A 20,349-nucleotide genomic window follows, 5' to 3' on the forward strand; every position below is an offset into this window, starting at 1 on the left:
AGCGTGATATATACAAGTAATCGAAATTAGTGTCGTATCGGTAGTTTTCGGAGACACTGAGATAATTAATTTCAATCCGAATATTTTATAAGCAGAAGTTGACCCCCTTTGGGATGGAGGCGCGGAGAGTGTGATCAATAAAAATAATCGAAAATAGTGCCGAATCCATAATTTTTGGGGTCGCTGAGGTTAATGACTAAAGCCCGGATTTTCATGCAGTAACAAGTTAGACTGCAAACTAATTAGTTTAGTAGGAAGTGTCGGCCACCCACAATTCCATAGTGTAGCAAGAGTAACATAAATTATAGGGGTCCTGATGGGCCGTATGCCTAATGTTTATGTAAACTCCATAGCATAGTCGTCGTGAAAGTAGACAATACTTGCTACTCGCTTTAGAAAATTTGCATTCTAACCTATTAACGCATAACAATCCGGGCTCTAATAATGACACTCCGGAACTTTTATAAGAGGGGCTGACGTGCAAAAATTATGGAAAATAACCAATATTAATGTCGAAATCCATTGTTTATGTGTCTCTGATAAGAACTGTAGCGCTCTTGATACCGTTTAACCACGAACTTGCTACGTAGGCGTAGCAGGGGGAGAGGTGATACTCCCACGTGGCGCGTCCCAGCTGGCGGATAGGAGGGTCCTTACCGGCTTGCCGGCGGACTTGAGGGAAATAAAATACCTCTTGCGGACCAATCACACACCCCCTGTGGGTGGGGGAGGCAGACGAATAATACACCCACGGTATCCCCTGCCTATCGTGAGAGGCGACTAAAAGGGGCGACCAAGGAATGATTGACTTAGAACCATGAAACTATTTTTGATTCGTACCATCACGCGGGGAACACCATGGGTCGCCTTTACTTGCGAGTAGTACCACTCTGTTAGGTACTGAATAGTTTTGTGATTCGTAGCACTCAAGCGGGGTTCAGTGTGGGTTTCCAGTACCCGTGAGTCGTACCCATGTGAGCAACACCACGGGTCTGGGCGTTGTACCACTGTATGAGCGACACCGTGGGTATGCGTTGCCAGTGATTAGTACCCACTATGTGAGGAACACCACGGGAATGCCGGCGCCCGTGATTAGTACACCTAGGTGAGGAACCTCATCGGTTTGCGTTGGCTATGAGTGGCGCCATTTTGTGAGCAACACCATAGGTCTGCGTTCCCTGTACGAATTGCAATACTTGTGAGTAGTAACATCTTGTGTGGACCACCGTGAGTCTTCGCTACTTTTGATCAGTACCCCAAAATGACAAATACCATGGTTCTACTTTACTCGCGACATGTACAATTTTTTGGGGCCTTAGACGTGAATTTACCGGGCGAGTTGGCCGTGCGCGTAGAGGCGCGCATCTGTGAAGCTTGCATCCGGGAGATAGTAGGTTCGAATCCCACTATCGGCAGCCCTGAAGATGGTTTTCCGTGGTTTCCCATTTTCACACCAGGCAAATGCTGGAGCTGTACCTTAATATCGGCCACGGCCGCTTCCTTCCAACTCCTTTCCTATCCCATCGTCGCCATAAGACCTATCTGTGTCGGTGCGACGTAAAGCCCATAGCTAGACGTGAATTTAGCACTCCTTCCGACATTAAACATCATTGTGCTTTATAAATGGTCCCTTGGTCAGTAATACTCTAATTAACTACCTTCTTTTTGAGTCTGATGCACTGTTTTTGTTTGTTTGTTTGTTTTTTTTCTTGTAGGGTTCATGTCCATCCATCCATTCATTCTTCATGTCATTTTTTATTTTATTTTGGTCAGTGGATGAAATTGAATTTTTTGTTATTTCATTTCGTACCATTAGGGGCCGATGACCTCGATGTTAGGCCCCTTTAAACAACAAGCATCATCATCATCATCGATACCGTTTTAATCCACGTTCAGTCTCCATTGAGACAGGAGCTGAGAAGGGCTTAAAAGTATACAGTATAAAATGGCCGTGATTGGTGTTGAATCCGCTGCTTTTGGGGTCACGAGGCTGATTGTGACAAGTCTCTATGACAGCTGAAATTGTGTACGTAATATGTATAGTGCGACGTGTAAATACATTTAATTAATACTTTCTTTGAAGGAATCAAATACTTCCCAGTCAATTCTAGCTCCCACAAGGACAAAGGTTTACTCGAAAATTAAATCATCTAAAACTTGAAATCAGATACATCTAAATAACTCTAAAACTAGATAATAGGTCGTAAAATCAACATCTCAAAAATAATTCAGTAAACATTCACTTCACAAATAACTGACTGATAATGCAAATACTGAAGGTAAAAATTCATAAGCTACCCGAGCAACGGCGGGTGCTACACCTAGGGCATTAATATTTGTAAATAACTAAGCTCCTAAAATGTTTACATAAATTTCTCCTTCAGTAGTTATTACATGGAGTAAGTTCCGTTGAATTCAAATATGTATTCACTTACAACGTCTCATCTATCCAACAGTCAAACTTTTGCGCTGGAAAGACTTGGGCGTAAGGAGACGAGCCTATCGTCTAATGGGGTGGAATAACATTAGTAGGCAAATAAGCTTGTGTGGAGCTTTTGATGGTAGGAAAGATCATAATATGAAGATAAAGTAGGAATTCTAGATGACAAAATGGGGTTTTATTTATTTAGCGTACGATTCACATACAGCACAAAAAATGAGAAATAAACACGTTTCATCAGCCTTTATAACTTACAGTCTAGGTTCTTGAACCACAACTACATCAGGTATCGCATCAGTAAAATCTTGTCTCTCGCCTCGGTAATACCTTATAGGACACTCAAAGGCGATGTGGCAGATTGTCTGACTGTCATTCAAACAGTCGCAGGCAGCTGATGTTTTCCAACCCCGTTTATAATTTATTAAAGGAAATATTCTATAAATTTCCAAATTCTTTGAAATAATTTAAGAGAAGACTAGATAAACAATTGCTAGAGAACCTGCCACCCATACGACAGTCCTAAATGCAGATCAATGATATAATTGATTGATTACCAGGCTGATCATCACTACTGTAACCTAACACTTAAAACTAATTAATTTGTGCCCTTAATTGGTAATTATAATGTGTTCAAATGTGCGATATTCTTACTATATTTTTCCACCTATTGAGATTCTTCAAATTAGCTATATTGTACATTGTTAGCAACATATTTCCCTCTCTTTTGTACCATAGAAAAATCAAAATCTTGCTCACAAATAAAGGCATATTTGGCACTGCAGGGGAGGTCTATTACTAAACCAGAACGAAGTAGTGCCCCGCAGTCCGAATCTTCCTTGAAGCCCTCATACACATGATTATTTGGTCTCCCAGACTCCCAGTTAGAGTAGCCTATCTCGGCGTAAGACTCTCCAAGCACAGTAATAAAATCCCCTTCTGAATACTGATCAGTGAAACCAAGCCACGCCGCGCCGGCCCACGTCGTCTTCTCGATGCTAGGGTGCCGCGCGAACAGCGACTTCAGGAAATCCTGTTGCTGCTTTGAGCGAATCACTGCTAGGTGGCCTCCCTCATCAGAGCAGGTCTTACGAGCCGTCTCCCAAGGAACAGCTGTACTATTGAACTTGTAACGTCCCACACCAGTTACCGAAAAATAACCCAGACCAGCTCGCGGCGGCGGCGTCACCAGTCTTGTCTCCATAGAGACAATTTCAACGGCCGAACATCCTCGCACTCGCTGACTTAGATCAAGAGACGTAGGTGCGATTTCCTTGTTGTCAAACTCTAGAGACTGTGACGGTAGTTGGTCCCACATGACGTAAGTGTGCCAGTGACCAGTCTGGTTCCTACTAGTGGAAATGGACAGCTGAATCATTCTGGAGCATTGGTCCTGCAGTGAGCTACCCACCATCAAGAGTATCATTCCAAACGCCAACATCTCTGGAAAAGAAAACCATTTTTTAGATTACTAACAGTACCTTGAGAGAAGCAGACATAGCTACACAAGTACAGAGTTTGTAGTACAGTTTTAGTACAAATTGTTCAAAAGTCGTATATATAATCGTTCATCTTTTCAAACCCACTGAAGAATACTGACCACGAACCTACTACGCTGGCGTAGCAGGGGGAGAGGTGATACTCCCACGTGGCGCGTCCCAGGTGGCGGATAGGGGCTCCTAACCGGCTTGCCGGCGGACTTGAGGGAAATACCTCTCGCGGACCAAACACACTACCCCCTGCGGATGGGGGACGCACATGTAGAATACACTCGCGGATCCCCTGCCTGCCGTAAGAGGCGACTGAAAGGGGCCCAAAGGGCTCTCAACTTGGGAGTGTGGATTAGCGACCACGGGGCCCTTAGCTGAGTCTTGGAATTGCTTCCACTTACTTGTGCCAGGCTCCTCACTTTCGTCTATCCTGTCCGACCTCTCTTGGTCAACTCTTGTTCTTTTGCGACTCCGACGGTATTAGAGCATTCTAGGCCTAGGGAATCTTTCATTTTCACGCCCTTCGTGGCCCTTGCCTTTCTTCGTCCGTTATTTCATCTTTCGAAGCGACGGATCCCTTCTTTCTTCTTTTCTCTCGCACTTTACCCCCTGTGGGTGGGGGACCCAGACGAAAAATACACCCACGGTGCCTGTCGTGAGAGGTGACGAAAAGGGGCGACCAAGGATGATTGTATGAGAACCATGACACTACTTTTGATTAGTACTATCACGCGGGGAACACAATGGGCCGCCTTTACTTGCGAGTAGTACCACTATGTTAGGTCCAAAATAGGTTTGTGCTTAGTAGCAGCTGTGAGAGGATCACTGTGGGTTTCCAGTACGCGCGAGTCGTACCCATGGGAGTAACACCGCGTGTCTGGGCGTTGCCTGTGCGTTGTACCACTATATGGGCGACACCATGTGTCTGCGTTGCCTGTGATTAGTACCCACTCTGTGAGGAACACCACGGGATGTGTGGTTAGTACACCTAGGTGAGGAACCTCATCGCTTTGCGTTGGCTATGAGTGGCACCATTGTGTGAGAACACCATAGGTCTACGTTACCTGTACGGCGTACAATACTTGTGAGTAGTACCATCATGTGTGGAACACCGTGAGTCTTCGCTACTTTTGACCAGTACCCCAACATGACATATACCATGGTACTACTTTACTAGCGATAAGTACCATTTTGAGGAGCCTTAGACCTGGATTTGGACCCCTTTAGACATCAAGCATACTAGATTCAGGATTGTGCTTTATAAGTGGTCCCGTGGTCATTAATACTACTATATAAGATCTTTTTTTGAGTTGGTCCACTGTTTTTTTGTTTTTTGTTTATTGTTTTTTTGTTGTTGTTTTTTGGGTTCATGTCCATCCATTCATTCTCCATGATATTTTTTATTTTTTTTGGATCAGTGGATGATTTTGAACTTTTTGTTGTAATTTCATTTTGTACCATTAGGGGCCGATGACCTCGATGTTAGGCCCCTTTATACAACAAGCACCACCATCATCATCAAAGAATACTGAACTTGGCTGTCCTGGGTTCTACATTTTAAAAGTGTATAAAAATTTTCACACAATATATTCTCGGACGCCGGAAGCCTTTACAGGAAAGTATACTGCGAATGCTCCAAATAAATCCTCAATAAAGCGGCTGCACGCAAATTTCATCCCGTAACGGTCGGCGACAGCGTTAATAAACGAAATGTTGGCTGTCGTGTGACGCCTTTCAAGACAGTCCGGATTCTCGGTTGACGGTGCCCATATAGAGCTCTACGCGATTGTTTGAAACTGTGCCCCTATACTGCGGTACATCAGCTGCTGGAGACCTCGAACATCGACTGGCTTATTGTTGACGTTTCATAGAATATTCGTAGGGCCCGATGATATTGGCATGTGAGGCGAGGTCTCATCTCACCAAGTCATCAGATCAAAGAATTTCTGCGGCCACATGGAATGCATGAGACGCCTATAAATTTGGTTTGTAGTGTACCATGTCACGTAGTCATATCCTTACTACATCTCAAGATGACGCAGTGAATAGTGAAGAGTATGTAACGATGGTGCAGTCATTTGGGTGATTTCCGACAAAAGAGCAGCGTTACGAAAATATTAGAAAGTTTGGACTGGGAAGACTTTGGAGAAAGGAGACGAGCTGCCCGTCTGAGTGGTATGTTCCGAGCTGTCAGTGGAGAGATGGTGTGGAACAACATTGGTAGACGAATAAGTCTCAGTAGTGTTTTTAAAAGCAGGAACGATCAGAAATGAAGATAAGTTGGAATTTAAGAGAGAAAATTAAGGCAAATATTAGTTTATAGGTAGGGGAGTTAGGGAGTGGAATAGTATTCTCAGGGAGATGTTCAATAAATTTCCAAACACTTTGTATTCATTTAAGAAAAGGCTAGGAAAACAACCAATATCTAATATGACACCTAGGCAACTGCCGTCAATACAGATCAATGTTGAGTGATTTGTCAATAAATTGTCGGCATAGAAGTTGCAAAACGCTTTGTTTCAACAGGATAATGACATAGCCCAAACAGCGAGGAACACTTTGCCTTACTTTGAGTACTGTTTCTCAGAACGTGTGATCTCACTTCGGTTTATAGCCAGAGCGATCTCCGGATTTAACACTCCCTACCCCGACTCTCGAATTGCTCCACTATTTCAATTTCATCTTACGTCGAACATTTTAAAATGTCTTCAAAAACGTGATTGTGTCACCTGGTTTAAACTCGGAATATCCAGTGTCATCTTCTAAAGACATAGGATGTTTTGTTTTAATTACTGTTGGCTATGTTGACGATAACATAGTGAAGTTGTTTCTTAAATTCGTAGTGCGGAGAATTTGGAGGCTGTCACTTCGTCTGTCTCAGATGGAGGGAAGTTTCAATGCATTAACACAAGAATTATATCAGCTTAACTATATCATAGAAAAAAGTTGTGTCAAAGAAACGGATAAGGGTGATAATTATTTCCCATAGCTATTCGTACTTCTTAACAGAAGTATGTCCTCAGTTGTTAATGCAGAGGTTGTTTTAAAAGTATTTTAAGATGGAAGGTCTCTTTTTTTAAACCCAGACCGAGCGCACGGTTTTCGTACTCTGCACTACTGCAGCTGCCTCAGGCCAACTTACGTCGCGCGCAGTCGCCCTGCTTTATGCGTGTACATAGTCTTTTATAAAATCTTATCTTTTAAAAGATACTGGAAGTGTCAACGTTCATGCACCATTAGGACTTTTGCACACTCATAGGGCCTCATCCGAAAAGAACACAGTCTGTGGGCCGAATAAACGATCATTCAATGATGGAAGATACCGCTCACAATATCTTACTTTTCTGGCTGGATCAGCAGGTTTTAAACACCGGCCCCGTGTGAACCTGGACGGTTTGATGTGTAAAAGCTTTGTAGCTCTGTGTGCAGAATAAACCGAAACCCCTAATTTTTGCGCTAATTTTGTGAGTGATTTATTCGATAAATAAGATGAAATGGCGTATGGATTTTAGTGCCGGGAGATCTCAGAACGGAATCGGCTCGCCAGGTGCAAGTCTTTTGAATTGACTCCCGTAGGCGACCTGCGCGTCGTCATGAGGATGAAATGATGATGAAGACAACACATACACCCAGCCCTCGTGCCAGCGAAATTAACCAATGATGGTTAAAATTCCCGACCCTGTCGGGAATCGAACCCGGGGACCCAGTAACCAAAGGCCAGCACACTAACCATTTATCCATGGACCGGACATTTATTCGATGACCGTTCAAGATTCGCATCAATGTCATCTAGCGTTTCCTCTCTTCAAACTGTTCGTATGCGTGCATGGTTTTTATTGAGCACTCAGCCAGTAGTTTCAAATTTATTTACAATTACTTGAATCTGTGCTCGTAAAGGCGGCACTTCAATAGGAAATTGCTGAACAAATGCATCGCGTACCTGTCGAGCCGACTTGTACTTAAAAATAAAGTGTACGTACGAAAATACGTTGTTGCAATGATAATTGTCTCATCATGTTAACAGCTGAAATTCAGAGTGGCGACTGATGCTTGCTAGGTCGAACACATTCACGCTCCTTACAACATCAAGAACTATGCCCAGCGGCTTAGGTCTTGGAGAGTAAAAAGCGTCAAGCAAGTCAGTTACGATTTTTAGCAACGTAAAAGAGTATACAGTAGCTGAATTGTGATGTGACATTTATTGATTTTAAGGTATGTGAAACACTGCAAAGTAAAACAAATTTGTCCGAGGCAAGTAAATGAACCTATTCATTATATACCTAATACCCATGTAATTACTTAAGGGTCCTACAGACCCGGGGTATATAAATGTGTAAGACAGAGAGGGTATAAATCGTATGCTTAATGGAGTACACTAGTTGGAATTCACCCTTCTCTTTTTCAGTAGATCATTATATAATAGCACGCCTCTCGGTAGGAGTTTAAGGTCGGTAGATGCACAGTGGGTCTCGGGCCATAAGTGGCCACGGGTGGTCCAACAGCCCTGCACTCGGAGCGACTAACCGAGCAGAGGAAGGGTGGCCGCGGCTCTACCGTGGCTCTACGCCTCTGTATTCGGGAGATGGAACAGGGCTGGACCTCACGGATGGCCCTAAACATCTGCTGCCCTGTGAATGGTTTCCCGTGGTTTTCCCTTCTCCTCCACTAAGGAGAATGCTGGGACAGTTCCTGATATACGCCACGGCCGCCAACCCCCTCATATTCTCCGAGCATCTCCTTCACCGTAGCAAATCTCTCGGTCTGAGAGACGGCGTCACCATTTAAGAGACCCCCTACTCCTTCAGGGGAGGAATGAAAATATTTTAGTAGTAGTAGAATTGTAACAGCTTACCTGGAAACGAACTGTGTGAAATGGTCGATGTGGAACCGAATGGGTAGTGTGTTCATTATTACGTGTTTTATATGAATAGAATGGCGAGTGGTAGTTCCCTGGAGCGCGCATTGCTGCTAACGTTCAAAGGTTATCGAAATGATAACAAGTGTTTGATTTCTTCTTTAGGAGCAGGCTACGTCATAGCTGAAAGCTTAATTATGAATGATGCTAACGAGGGAGTTAGTGCAAGTTCTATTCGAAAATGTCATTGAGTTGCTGTCTATGTTGATGAGATTGACGTGTAGAGTACAAATATTATCACATTATGTGGCATAATTACATACATTTACTTCACGAATATGTATATGTTCACACTCCAAATTAAAAAAAATCGACAGATCATGTCTTAATAACGGCTGCAATTTTTATGGCTTTGAATTAATCTTCTGACAGAAATTAAGCAATCCAATTAGACCTAACGACAATACTTACTGAATATGATATAAAATTACAAGACGGTTCTTTTCCTATGTACCCCCTGTGGGGTAGGACGCAGATGAAGAATACACCCACGGTAACCCCCGCCTGTCGTAAGGGGTGACTAAAAGGGGCCCAAGGGGCTCTCAACTTGTGAGTGTGGGTTGGTGACCACGGGGCCTGAGCATTACTTCCACTTACTTGTGCATGGCTCCTCACTTTCATCTATCCACTCCGACCTCGCTTGGTCAACTCTTGTTCTTTTCCGACCCCGACCGTATTAGAGCATTCGAGGCTTAAGGAGTCTTTCATTTTCACGCCCTTCGTGGCCTTTGCTTTTCTTCGTCCGTTACTGCATTTTTCGAAGTGACGTATCCCTTGTTTTCTTTCTTCTCTGTGTCTACCCCCTGTGGGTGGGGATGCAGACGAATAATACACCCACGGTATCCCCTGCATGTCGTGAGAGGCGACTAAAGGGTATGACCAAGGGATGATCGAATTAGAACCATGAGACTACTTGTAATTAATACCACCATGCGGGGAACACCATGGGATACTACGATTCCCTGTGATTAGTATACTTATGTGATGAACACCAGAGATTTGCGTTGCCTGTAAAATGGGGCCGCAATGGGAGTAACGCCATAGGTCTGTATTACATGTCGAATATAATAACGTGTGAGTAGTACCATAATGTGCGGAATACCGCTAGTCCACCATACTTTTGATTAGTACCGCACCATGACAAATACCATGGTTCTACTTTCCTAGCGATAAGTACCATTATGAGGGGCCGATGACTTGGATTTTGGACCCCCTTTAGACTACAAACATCATCGATTTAGTATTATGCTATAGAAGCAGTCCCTTGGTCAGTACCACGAACCTGCTACGCAGGCGTAACAGGGGGAGAGGTGATACTCCCACGTGGCGCGTCCCAGGTGGCGGATAGGGGGGTCCTAACCGGCTTGCCGGCGGACTTGAGGGAAATAAAATACCTCTCGCGGACCAAACACACACCCCCTGTGGGTGGGGGAGGCTGACGAATAATACACCCACGGTATCCCCTGCCTGTCGTGAGAGGCGACTAAAAGGGGCGACCAAGGGTTGTTTGTATTAGAACCATAAAATTACTTGTGATTAGTACCACCACGCGGAGAACACCAAGGGTTGCTTTTACTTGTGCGTAGTATCACTACATTAGGTACGAAATTGGTTTGTGATCAGTAGCACACAGGAGCACCGCGCGGTCGGCTTTTGCAGTACCTGTGATTAGTACCACCATATGAGCAGGACCATGGGATGATAGCTACCATGGTTCTGCCTTGCCTATGATTAGTACCCACTATATGAGGAACACCACGGGATAGGGAGAGGTCCCTGTGGTTAGTACTCTTATGTGATGAACACCATAGGTTTGCGTTGCCTGTAAATGGCGCAGCAAAGTGAGAAAAGCATAGGTCTGTATTATGTCGAATTTCATAAGCTCTGAGTAGTACAATAATGTGTGGAATGCCGCAAGTCTCTGCTACTTTTGATTAGTACCGCAACAGAACAAATACCATGGTTCTATTTTGATAGCGATCAGTACCGTTATGAGGGGCGGATAACTGCGATTTAGGACCCCCTTTTGACTGCACGCATAATCGATTCAGTGTTATGCTATAGCAGTAGTCCCTTGGTCAGTAATACGATATTGTCACGTCTGTTTATGTGAATGTGAGACATTGCGGGTCGCAACCACTGATTGTTTTAAATCCATGTCCATCCATTCATTCTTCGTTCTCACGTTTTTGAATTCTGGTCAGTGGAGAATTTTAGATTTTTAATATGTCATTCCATTTCGTCTCATTTCGTACCATTAGGGGCCGATGACCTAGATGTTAGGCCCCTTTAAACAACAATCATCAATCATCATCAACCTTGGTCAGTAATACTTATTGTATTACGTCAGTTTCTGTGAATTTGAGTCATTGCAGGTCGGATCCACTGATTGTTTTAAATTCATATCCATCCATGCATTCATTATTCGTCCTCGCGTTTTGAATTCTGGTCAGTGGAAGATTTTGGACTTTTAATTTGCCATTACATTCCGTCATATTTCGTACCCCTCGAACCTACTACGCTGGCGTAGCATTTTTCGAAGTGACGGATCCCTTGTTTTTTTTCCTCTCTGTGTACCCCTTGTGGGTGGTGGACGCAGACGAAGAATACACCCACGGTATCTGCTGCCTGTCGTAAGAGGCGACTAAAAGGGGCGACAAAGAAATGATTGTATTAGAACTATGAAACTACTTGTGATTAGTACCACCACGCGGAGAACACCAAGGGTCGCTTTTACTTGCGCGTAGTACCACTATATAAGGTACCGAATACGTTTGTGATTAGTAGCACACAGGAGCACCGTGCGGTCGGCTTTTGCAGTACCTGTGATTAGTACCCACTATTTGAGGAACACCACGGGATAGTGCAGGTCCCTGTACTCTTATGTGATGAACACCATAGGTTTGCGTTGCCTGTAAATGGGGCCGCAATGTGAGTAACGCCATAGGTTTGTATTACATGTCGAATATAATAACGTGTGAGTAGTACCATAATGTGTGGAATACCGCTAGTCCACCATACTTTTGATTAGTACCGCGATATGACAAATACCATGTTTTTTTTTTTTTTTTTTTTTTTTTTTTTTGCCTAGCGATACGTACCGTTACGGGGGGCCGATAACTTGGATTTTGGACCCCCTTTAGACTGCAAGCATAATCGATTCAGTTTTATGCTATAGCAGCAGTCCCTTGGTCAGTAATCCTATTGTTTTACGTCAGTTTCTGTGAATGTGAGACATTGCGGGTCGCATCCACTGATTGTTTTAAATTCATATCAATGCATTCATTCTTCGTCCTCACGTTTTGAATTCTGGTCAGTGGAGACTTTTGAACTTTTAAATTGTTATTCCCTTTCGTCTCATTTCCTACCATTAGGCGCCGATGACCTCGATGTTAGGCCCCTTTAAACAACAAGCATGATCATCATCATCATCATCATCATTTCGTACTATTATGGGCCGATAACCTATATGTTACGCCACTTCAAACAACAAGTATCGTTGTCATCATAGCAACTAGTTTGTAGTCTTGAGTTTTGATACTACTGTATTTGTTACTAATTTTAGCCCGTGAGTTTTGAGACGTAACCCCTAAAATTAGATATGTTCAGTGACCGGGTAATTAGTAGGAGATTGTGGCCAACTCATTCTCGATATCTCAGTATGTGTGCTTTTATTTTTTCTGGGGAAATCTTATAACAATATAAAATCTACAGTAACAATTGGCGAAGAGCTATGGCCCTGGAGAAAATAAATTAGGAGGTGGTAAGTGAACTAGGGGATTACGAATTACGGCGCGTGTCACAGAATTTCCTTCGAAGGTACCAAGTCTATGTAAACATAAATGTATTTTTTCCGGCAATTGTTATGATATGATGGTAATGAAATAAAAATTATTTCCAGCTTTTAATCTTTCCTGTTTTGTATTATTTTATTTATTTATTTATTTATTTATTTATTTATTTATTTATTTATTTATTTATTTATTTTGGTAGAAGGATAGAAGTTTACAAATAATGATCAAAAGTTAATTACAACTATATACATATTTGATTAGTCTTACAAACATACAGAATGAGACTTAGATCACATGATGTAGTACAGTAGTGTCAGAGTTGAATGTCCAACATGCTTAACCATTTTACAGCTTCATCAGTGGCCTCATGGATGTCTTGTATTGTTCCGTTGAACTTCCTGAGTGGGCAATGCATAGCGGTATGTTGGAGAGCCTGGGGCACCTCTGCACATTCACAATAACGGTTCTAAGTTACTGAATGCTTCCAGTAGTGATATCTGCCGTGTTGGGTATGTTAAAACCAGGAAGACGGTTAACTGGTCCGAGGATTAAGCCTAATTTGTGTGATGATAAGGCTGTTTCCAAATTCCTTTATGCTGAAGAGAGCTTTTTTTGTTGTTTTTTTGTTTTTTTGCTAGTTGCTTTACGTCGCACCAACACAGATAGATCTTATGGCAACGATGGCACAGGGAAGGGCTAGGAGTGGGAAGGAAGAGGCCGTGGCCTTAATAAGGTACAACCCCAGCATTTGCCTGGTATGAAAATGGGGAAACCACGGAAAACCATTTTCGGGGCTGCCGACAGTGGGGTTCGAACCTACTGTCTCCCGAATACTGGATACTGGCCGTACTTAAGCGACTGCAGCTATCGAGCTCGGTGCTGAAGAGAGCAGTGGCTTCCTCCGGTGGGCAGGGCTGTTAGGCGTCTGGAGGAATACAACCTGCCCTTCCCGTCAGATCGCTATGTGCGCCTCTGTTGTGTTTACCGTAAACTCGTGTTTGGTGGTCATTGTATAATACGAAAACAAAAGTCCAAATGTTTTAGTTAAAGTGTCCTTCAATGGAGGATAAGATTGGAGTGGTTAGTAATGAGTAACAATTTTTCTTTTTCTTTTTAAGTTTCGTGGGCGCCTGAGATTGACTATCTGGCTTTTGGGAGATATTGGTTGCATGATAAGTCTGTCTCTATAGGGTCCCACAGACGTATAATACACTGACTGACAGAGCAAATGCAACACCAAGAAGGAGTGGTCAGAACTTTATGCCAATTGCAGGGTAGACTGACGTCACTGGGGTATGCTCATGATGTGAAATGCGCCGCTGTGCTGCGCACGTAGCGAACGATAAATGGGACACGGCGTTGGTGAATGGCCCACTTCGTACCGTGATTTCTCAGCCGACAGTCATTGTAGAACGTGTTGTCGTGTGCCACAGGACACGTGTATAGCTAAGAATGCCAGGCCGCCGTCAACGGAGGCATTTCCAGCAGACAGACGACTTTACGAGGGGTATGGTGATCGGGCTGAGAAGGGCAGGTTGGTCGCTTCGTAAAATCGCAGCCGATACCCATAGGGATGTGTCCACGGTGCAGCGCCTGTGGCGAAGATAGTTGGCGTAGGGACATGTGGCACGTGCGAGGGGTCCAGGCGCAGCCCGAGTGACGTCAGCACGCGAGGATCGGCGCATCCGCCGCCAAGCGGTGGCAGCCCCGCACGCCACGTCAACCGCCATTCTTCAGCATGTGCAAGACACCCTGGCTGTTCCAATATCGACCAGAACAATTTCCCGTCGATTGGTTGAAGGAGGCCTGCACTCCCGGCGTCCGCTCAGAAGACTACCATTGACTCCACAGCATAGACGTGCACGCCTGGCATGGTGCCGGGCTAGAGCGACTTGGATGAGGGAATGGCGGAACGTCGTGTTCTCCGATGAGTCACGCTTCTGTTCTGTCAGTGATAGTCGGCGTGGAGAAAGGTCAAATCCGGCAGTAACTGTGGAGCGCCCTACCGCTAGACAACGCGGCATCATGGTTTGGGGCGCTATTGCGTATGATTCCACGTCTCCTCTAGTGCGTATTCAAGGCACGTTAAATGCCCACCGCTACGTGCAGCATGTGCTGCGGCCGGTGGCACTCCCGTACCTTCAGGGGCTGCCCAATGCTCTGTTTCAGCAGGATAATGCCCGCCCACACACTGCTCGCATCTCCCAACAGGCTCTACGAGGTGTACAGATGCTTCCGTGGCCAGCGTACTCTCCGGATCTCTCAACAATCGAACACGTGTGGGATCTCATTGGACGCCGTTTGCAAACTCTGCCCCAGCCTCTTACGGACGACCAACTGTGGCAAATGGTAGACAGAGAATGGAGAACCATCCCTCAGGACACCATCCGCACTCTTATTGACTCTGTACCTCGACGTGTTTCTGCGTGCATCGCCGCTCGCGGTGGTCCTACATCCTACTGAGTCGATGCCGTGCGCATTGTGTAACCTGCATATCGGTTTGAAATAAACATCAATTATTCATCCGTGCCGTCTCTGTTTTTTCCCCAACTTTCATCCCTTTCGAACCACTCCTCCTTGGTGTTGCATTGTCACTGTCAGTCAGTGTATTATCGCACAACAATCGAGTTTGTGAAATAAATAGATTCGTGTGGGGATAATATTGATCGTTGTGCAATATATTGTGCAAAGCGGTCATAGAAGTACAATATTCGTGGCAATCTATCGTCAGTCCATGGCGGTATTTTGTTTGATGAACACTATTTTCTGCATCACGAAGCCGCTTCAATCCCTTCCGGAAGTTTGTACGCAGAGAACTGAATTTTTTATAACTTCTTGCTTGTCGGCGTTCGGGTTTTTTTCGCGATATTTCTCAATAAACACCTCGTTCTGTTCTTTTTTTTTAACGCGATTGCTGTAATCTTTGCTCTTAACGCTCCATAGAACCGGAAGGCCATAAACTCGAAAATAAACTTTTTTCCTCGTGTTTGTTTGTCATCACGATACGTTCTCCCCCACATGTTGATACCAACTGGTGGGAGGACGGAACATTGCACAATATTGTCAACACACGGCACAGTATTTTGCGATTTGCGCAATATATTTCAGACTTTATTTCGTACAATATATTGTGCACCCTTCAATATTAAATACACACTATCAATTATATTGCACAAACTCCGATATTGCGCAATACTATTGCACGTCTATGGGCCCCTTATGACTGAATGGGCAGCGCACTAGCCTTCTATTGAGCGGACCCTGTGTTCAATTCCCGGCCGGGACGTGGGTTTTTGCAGCATCTCGCTAATTCTTCTGGCTCGGGCGCTGAGTGTTCTTCTTAATCTTATTGTACTCTTCTGTATTTATATACAGCATATCACACTACGACGTCTACAACAAAACCAATAACCAATACATCAAGATTGTCATCGAGAAGGGCATCCGTCGCAAAACTGAGATTAACTCACAATTAATTGTGATAAGGATCAGAAGAAAGATATAGTAATAGTCTTAATTCTTGTATTTGTCTTGTCTTTGATCTCAAATGTTTATGTAACTTAACACTATAACATACCAGCAAACAATACATACTATTGAACAAAGAATGACAGGTTTCGTTCCACAAGAACATCCTCAGGTGATATCAAATCACAGTATTGTTTACGTTGCTTAAAATTGACATAATAATTGAGAATTTGGTGTAAGTATGATCAAGTATTAACAAATAATGGTTGTATTAGTATTCAACCTATTAACTTAATAAAATACTTCTGTACCTATCAAATCTGCCGAAGCGCTGTCCGTTGTTTAAAACACTGTATGACAGACTGGAAAGTTTTAAAGTTGCATTTATCTAAATCAACACTGAAAAATATGGCTTCCTTCTTAACATATTTTTATGATACAGGTATTCAAAGTTATTAGAAAACCTTTGTCGAACTGTGAGGTGGAAACTGGTACACTTTCGGTCCAACCAGAAAATTTAATTATTATAATGAGCTGTTACAGGGAAATAAAACCAACTAGTCGCTTGAAAATACAACTTCAGATATTTTGTTCACAGAAAAAGGCATATTGATCACTACATGGAAGGTCGATAAGCTGCCCACTGCGCAGGAAAGCTCCGCAGTCGGAATCCGTTTTGAATCCATCCCACACTCTGCTGTCGGGCTTCCCAGATATCCAGTTAGCGTATCCTACATGAGAAAAGGACTCTCCCAGCACTGTAATGAAGTCCCCTTCTGAATGTTGATCCGTAAGGCCAAGCCAGGCTGCACCATCCCAAGTAGTTTTCTCGATCTTGAGATGATGAGTGAACATTTCTTTCAGTGCCTCCTCCTGTGTCTTTGATCGGACCACAGCAAGGTGACCTCCCTCACTGAAGCAGATCTTCCGAGCCGTCTCCCATGTTTCTGGTTTTGCGTGGAATTTATACCTCCCCACGCCTGGAACTAATCCATACCCCGGCGCGGAACGCGGTGGAGGCATATGAAATCTGGCTTCCATGGAAACAGTCTCTGTGCTTGAACAACCTCGAACGCGCTGACTGATATTAACTAAGACTGGACCAGTTTCTCTGTTGTCCATTTCAATGTCTTGTGACACGTCCTGGTCCCATAAGATAAGGGTGTTCCAGTGTCCTGTTTGGTTCCGACTGCTACGAACTTCCAGGTGCACGGCTCGGGAACACTGGTCCTGAAGAGAACTTGTCGCCACCAGGAGAATTATTATTCCTACAATCAGCATTTCTGAAAATGAGGAAAGCATGCCTTACTATTGGAATGCAGACATTGCAAACAAGCAAATGCTAGCTTCAGGTATGAGTTCTAATATTGTTCGAACAACTGATTATTTATTTATAAATTGTTTGTTGTATAAACTGGTGAATGGAGTTATTCCAGTTATCTGAGGTAGAAATAAGAGTTTGCAACAGATAAACACTGAAATAACACTATAATATAAGTGTCATTCAGAAAGAAACGAGCCAGAGGCTATAAAATGGAAATCTGTATTCTACCGTTATTTCAAAAGTATTGTCCAGCACTGCTAAACGCGACATAAGGCGGTGAATGTCCGTCTCGTAAAATTCCTGGGTCTGCGTTGTGAACCAGTTCCGAACGTACTCCTTGACGTCGTCGTCCGGGGTAAATCGTTTGCCTCTCAGAGCTTCCTTTATCTCACTTTGGATTTTTCGGGTCTTGGTGATCCTGCAAGCTTCCACTGGAGATTTTGTCGTTTAGACTCAGGTTCGATGTGATGACACCATGTCTCGTCTCCAGCAACCATTCGTGACATGAACTCATTCCCTTCCTTGGCATAGTGCAGCAGATGTTCAAGAGAAAGATCCATCGACATGCTTCCTGTGCTGGTTGAATAGTGTGAGGCACCTTTTGGGAACACTTTTAGCGAAATTTCAATCTGTTTTTAATGATGGCGTGAGCACCTCCGACACTCACTCCGACCTGTGTGGCAATGGCTCCTACCGTAACTGGCCGGTCTTGCATAATAAGGGCATCCACCTGCTGGAATATCGCGTGGTGTTCCAGACCGTGCATCATCGGCCAACGATATGGGTCCTTCCCTGAATCGCTTGTGCCACACCAACGGACATGCAGTGTTCTCCGTACACTTGTGTCATTCTTCGATGAATTTCCGTTCCCCTTACTCCTGCTGCTGTCAGGAAACGCTCTACGCCCCTTTGCTCTTTTTTTTAAGCTTCAATTTTACTGTTGTCAACACGATTGGGTGCAGTGGACGATCAACGGGTGCGCGTGCTCATTCTGTCGTCACGTGGTGTGCACCCATGTCCCTCCAGCGGCGAGTTTCGGACCTCAGCACTCTTACAGAGACTGCACCTTCTTCCGCAGACAACTGCATTACGATCCTTTCAGCGGTTTTCATTGTATAGCCTCCGGCTATGGTCCCCATATTAACAAGTATCTTGGGTCATGATAGCCGAGTAGCGTAGTCTCCATCTTCGCTTTTGGGCGCCTGTATTTCGAATCCCAATAATTGTGTCTGGGATTTTCGTATTGAAATGCCGCGTCCTTGTGGTTCGGATTCCGCTTAAAACTGGCGGTCCCGTCGCTATAATCACGATATCACCAATCACGTAATACTACTATCTATCTTTGCTTTAATGCAGACCTTGAACCTGTAACGATTTTGGCAGCCAAGGAGCTAACCAAGGGACAAAATATTACTATAATAAAATAATACGTCTCAATAACTAATTTTACTCTTTCTAGAGACGCCGAGGTGCCGAAATTTAGTCCAGCAGGAGTTCTTTTACGTGCCAATAAATCTACCGATACGAGGCTGAAGTAATTCAGCTTCTTCAAATAAAACCGGACTGAGCCAGGATCGAACTTGCTAAGTTGGGGTCAGAAGGCCAGCGCCTCAACCGTCTGAGCCACTCAGCCCGGCGAGATATTGCTAAGCAGGCAATCCGAAACGACCCAAGATTATATGCGACATGCTCGTATGAAGAGTGTTTTATTATTATTTATATATATATACATCGAGTTGAGCCTCTATGGACTGCGTGGTAACAACCAAACAAACTTCATTTTAGTGCTAGGTCTTGTTCTTGTTCCGGCTTTGACTTCCTGCCAGTATCTTCTGAGCGCAGTCACGAGTGCCTGTTTATGCTCTTCAGTCAAAGGTCCTCTCCGTCTTCTGGAAGTTGACGCCATTTTGAAAACTTGATAGTTAATCACCTTCTGAATGCGTTCCTGTCAGGAATTTCTTGGTGTAAAATACCAATCTGACTCAGATTATTTTTCGCATTCCTGGAGCCATCTCGGCCGTATTATTATTATTATTATTATTATTATTATTATTATTATTATTATTATTATTATTATTATTATTATACTGGTTGGTACACCTCTACGCCGCACATTTGAATTTTCCGCTTTTAAGTACTCCTCTACAGGAGAAACTCTGAACATTAACAACTGTATCAACTTATAAGTTTCCTCAGAAGATGTCACTACTGTAAATTTTGTGATTACAAAGATGTCAGTACTGTGTGGAGTTCAACTTGTTTTGTTTTCTATTGATCAAGAAGTGTGGACATTCTCTGATAGATGTCTCTAAAAAAAAACTATGACCATGCACCCTGGTGCGAAGTGGAAGAGCTTTATTTGAAGAAATTTTGTATTATAAGTTTGTTCTTTACTAAAGTTCGTTATTTCATTTTGGGTTGGCAATATAAATCTTTTCTTTCCGCCAGTGTTGAAGTTAGCCAATCAATTATTTCTGTAATTAATTTTTGACCAATCGTGTATTTCTTCTCCAATTTTGATGTGTAATTTGTAGCCAGCCAATAAACGACTGTGGGTGTGTCTCAGTAGCGTAGCCAGGATTTCAGTTTGGGGGGGGCCCATTTATTTTGATAGGTGACCAAACTTCCAGAGTTTAGGTGGTATAGAATACCTAAAAAGGAAATGAGTGTCCTTGGATCCAAGTAAGAGTGGTGGATATATGCGGATTCCGGAAGCTAATAGTGATCATCATCATCATCATCATCATCATCATCATCATCATCATCATCATCATCATCTTCTTATTATTATTATTATTATTATTATTATTATTATTATTATTATTCCGTTTTTCCTACATCTGTGGGGTCACGGGTGCGAACTGTGTCGCACATGTGAATTTGGCCCTGTTTTACGGCCGGATGCTCTTCCCGACGACAAC

At 43.6% G+C, this 20,349-nt stretch overlaps 2 protein-coding genes across 2 annotated transcripts in view; both read right to left on the reverse strand.

The window, feature by feature from the left end:
- Window positions 1-2,604: 2,604 nt before the first annotated feature.
- LOC137500533 (hemolymph lipopolysaccharide-binding protein-like) lies at window positions 2,605-8,800 on the reverse strand. The gene is made up of 2 exons (XM_068227456.1): window positions 8,780-8,800; window positions 2,605-3,880 (listed from the first exon to the last, which is right to left on the reverse strand). Exon 2 carries the CDS (start codon window positions 3,876-3,878, stop codon window positions 3,123-3,125), a length of 756 nt encoding a protein of 251 aa, XP_068083557.1. The 5' UTR covers window positions 3,879-3,880; window positions 8,780-8,800; the 3' UTR covers window positions 2,605-3,122.
- A 7,735-nt stretch (window positions 8,801-16,535) lies between these two features.
- Window positions 16,536-20,349, reverse strand: part of LOC136872168 (uncharacterized) — a 45,055-nt gene continuing 41,241 nt past the window's right edge. Inside the window, exon 4 of the mRNA XM_067146006.2 lies at window positions 16,536-17,387. Coding sequence (XP_067002107.2) covers window positions 16,684-17,387 — 704 coding nt within the window. The 3' untranslated portion in view covers window positions 16,536-16,683. The remainder of the gene's footprint in view (window positions 17,388-20,349) is intronic.

This window comes from Anabrus simplex, chromosome 4 (assembly GCF_040414725.1).
Source record: "Anabrus simplex isolate iqAnaSimp1 chromosome 4, ASM4041472v1, whole genome shotgun sequence".
In the NCBI taxonomy this organism is placed as follows: Eukaryota; Metazoa; Arthropoda; class Insecta; order Orthoptera; family Tettigoniidae; genus Anabrus; species Anabrus simplex.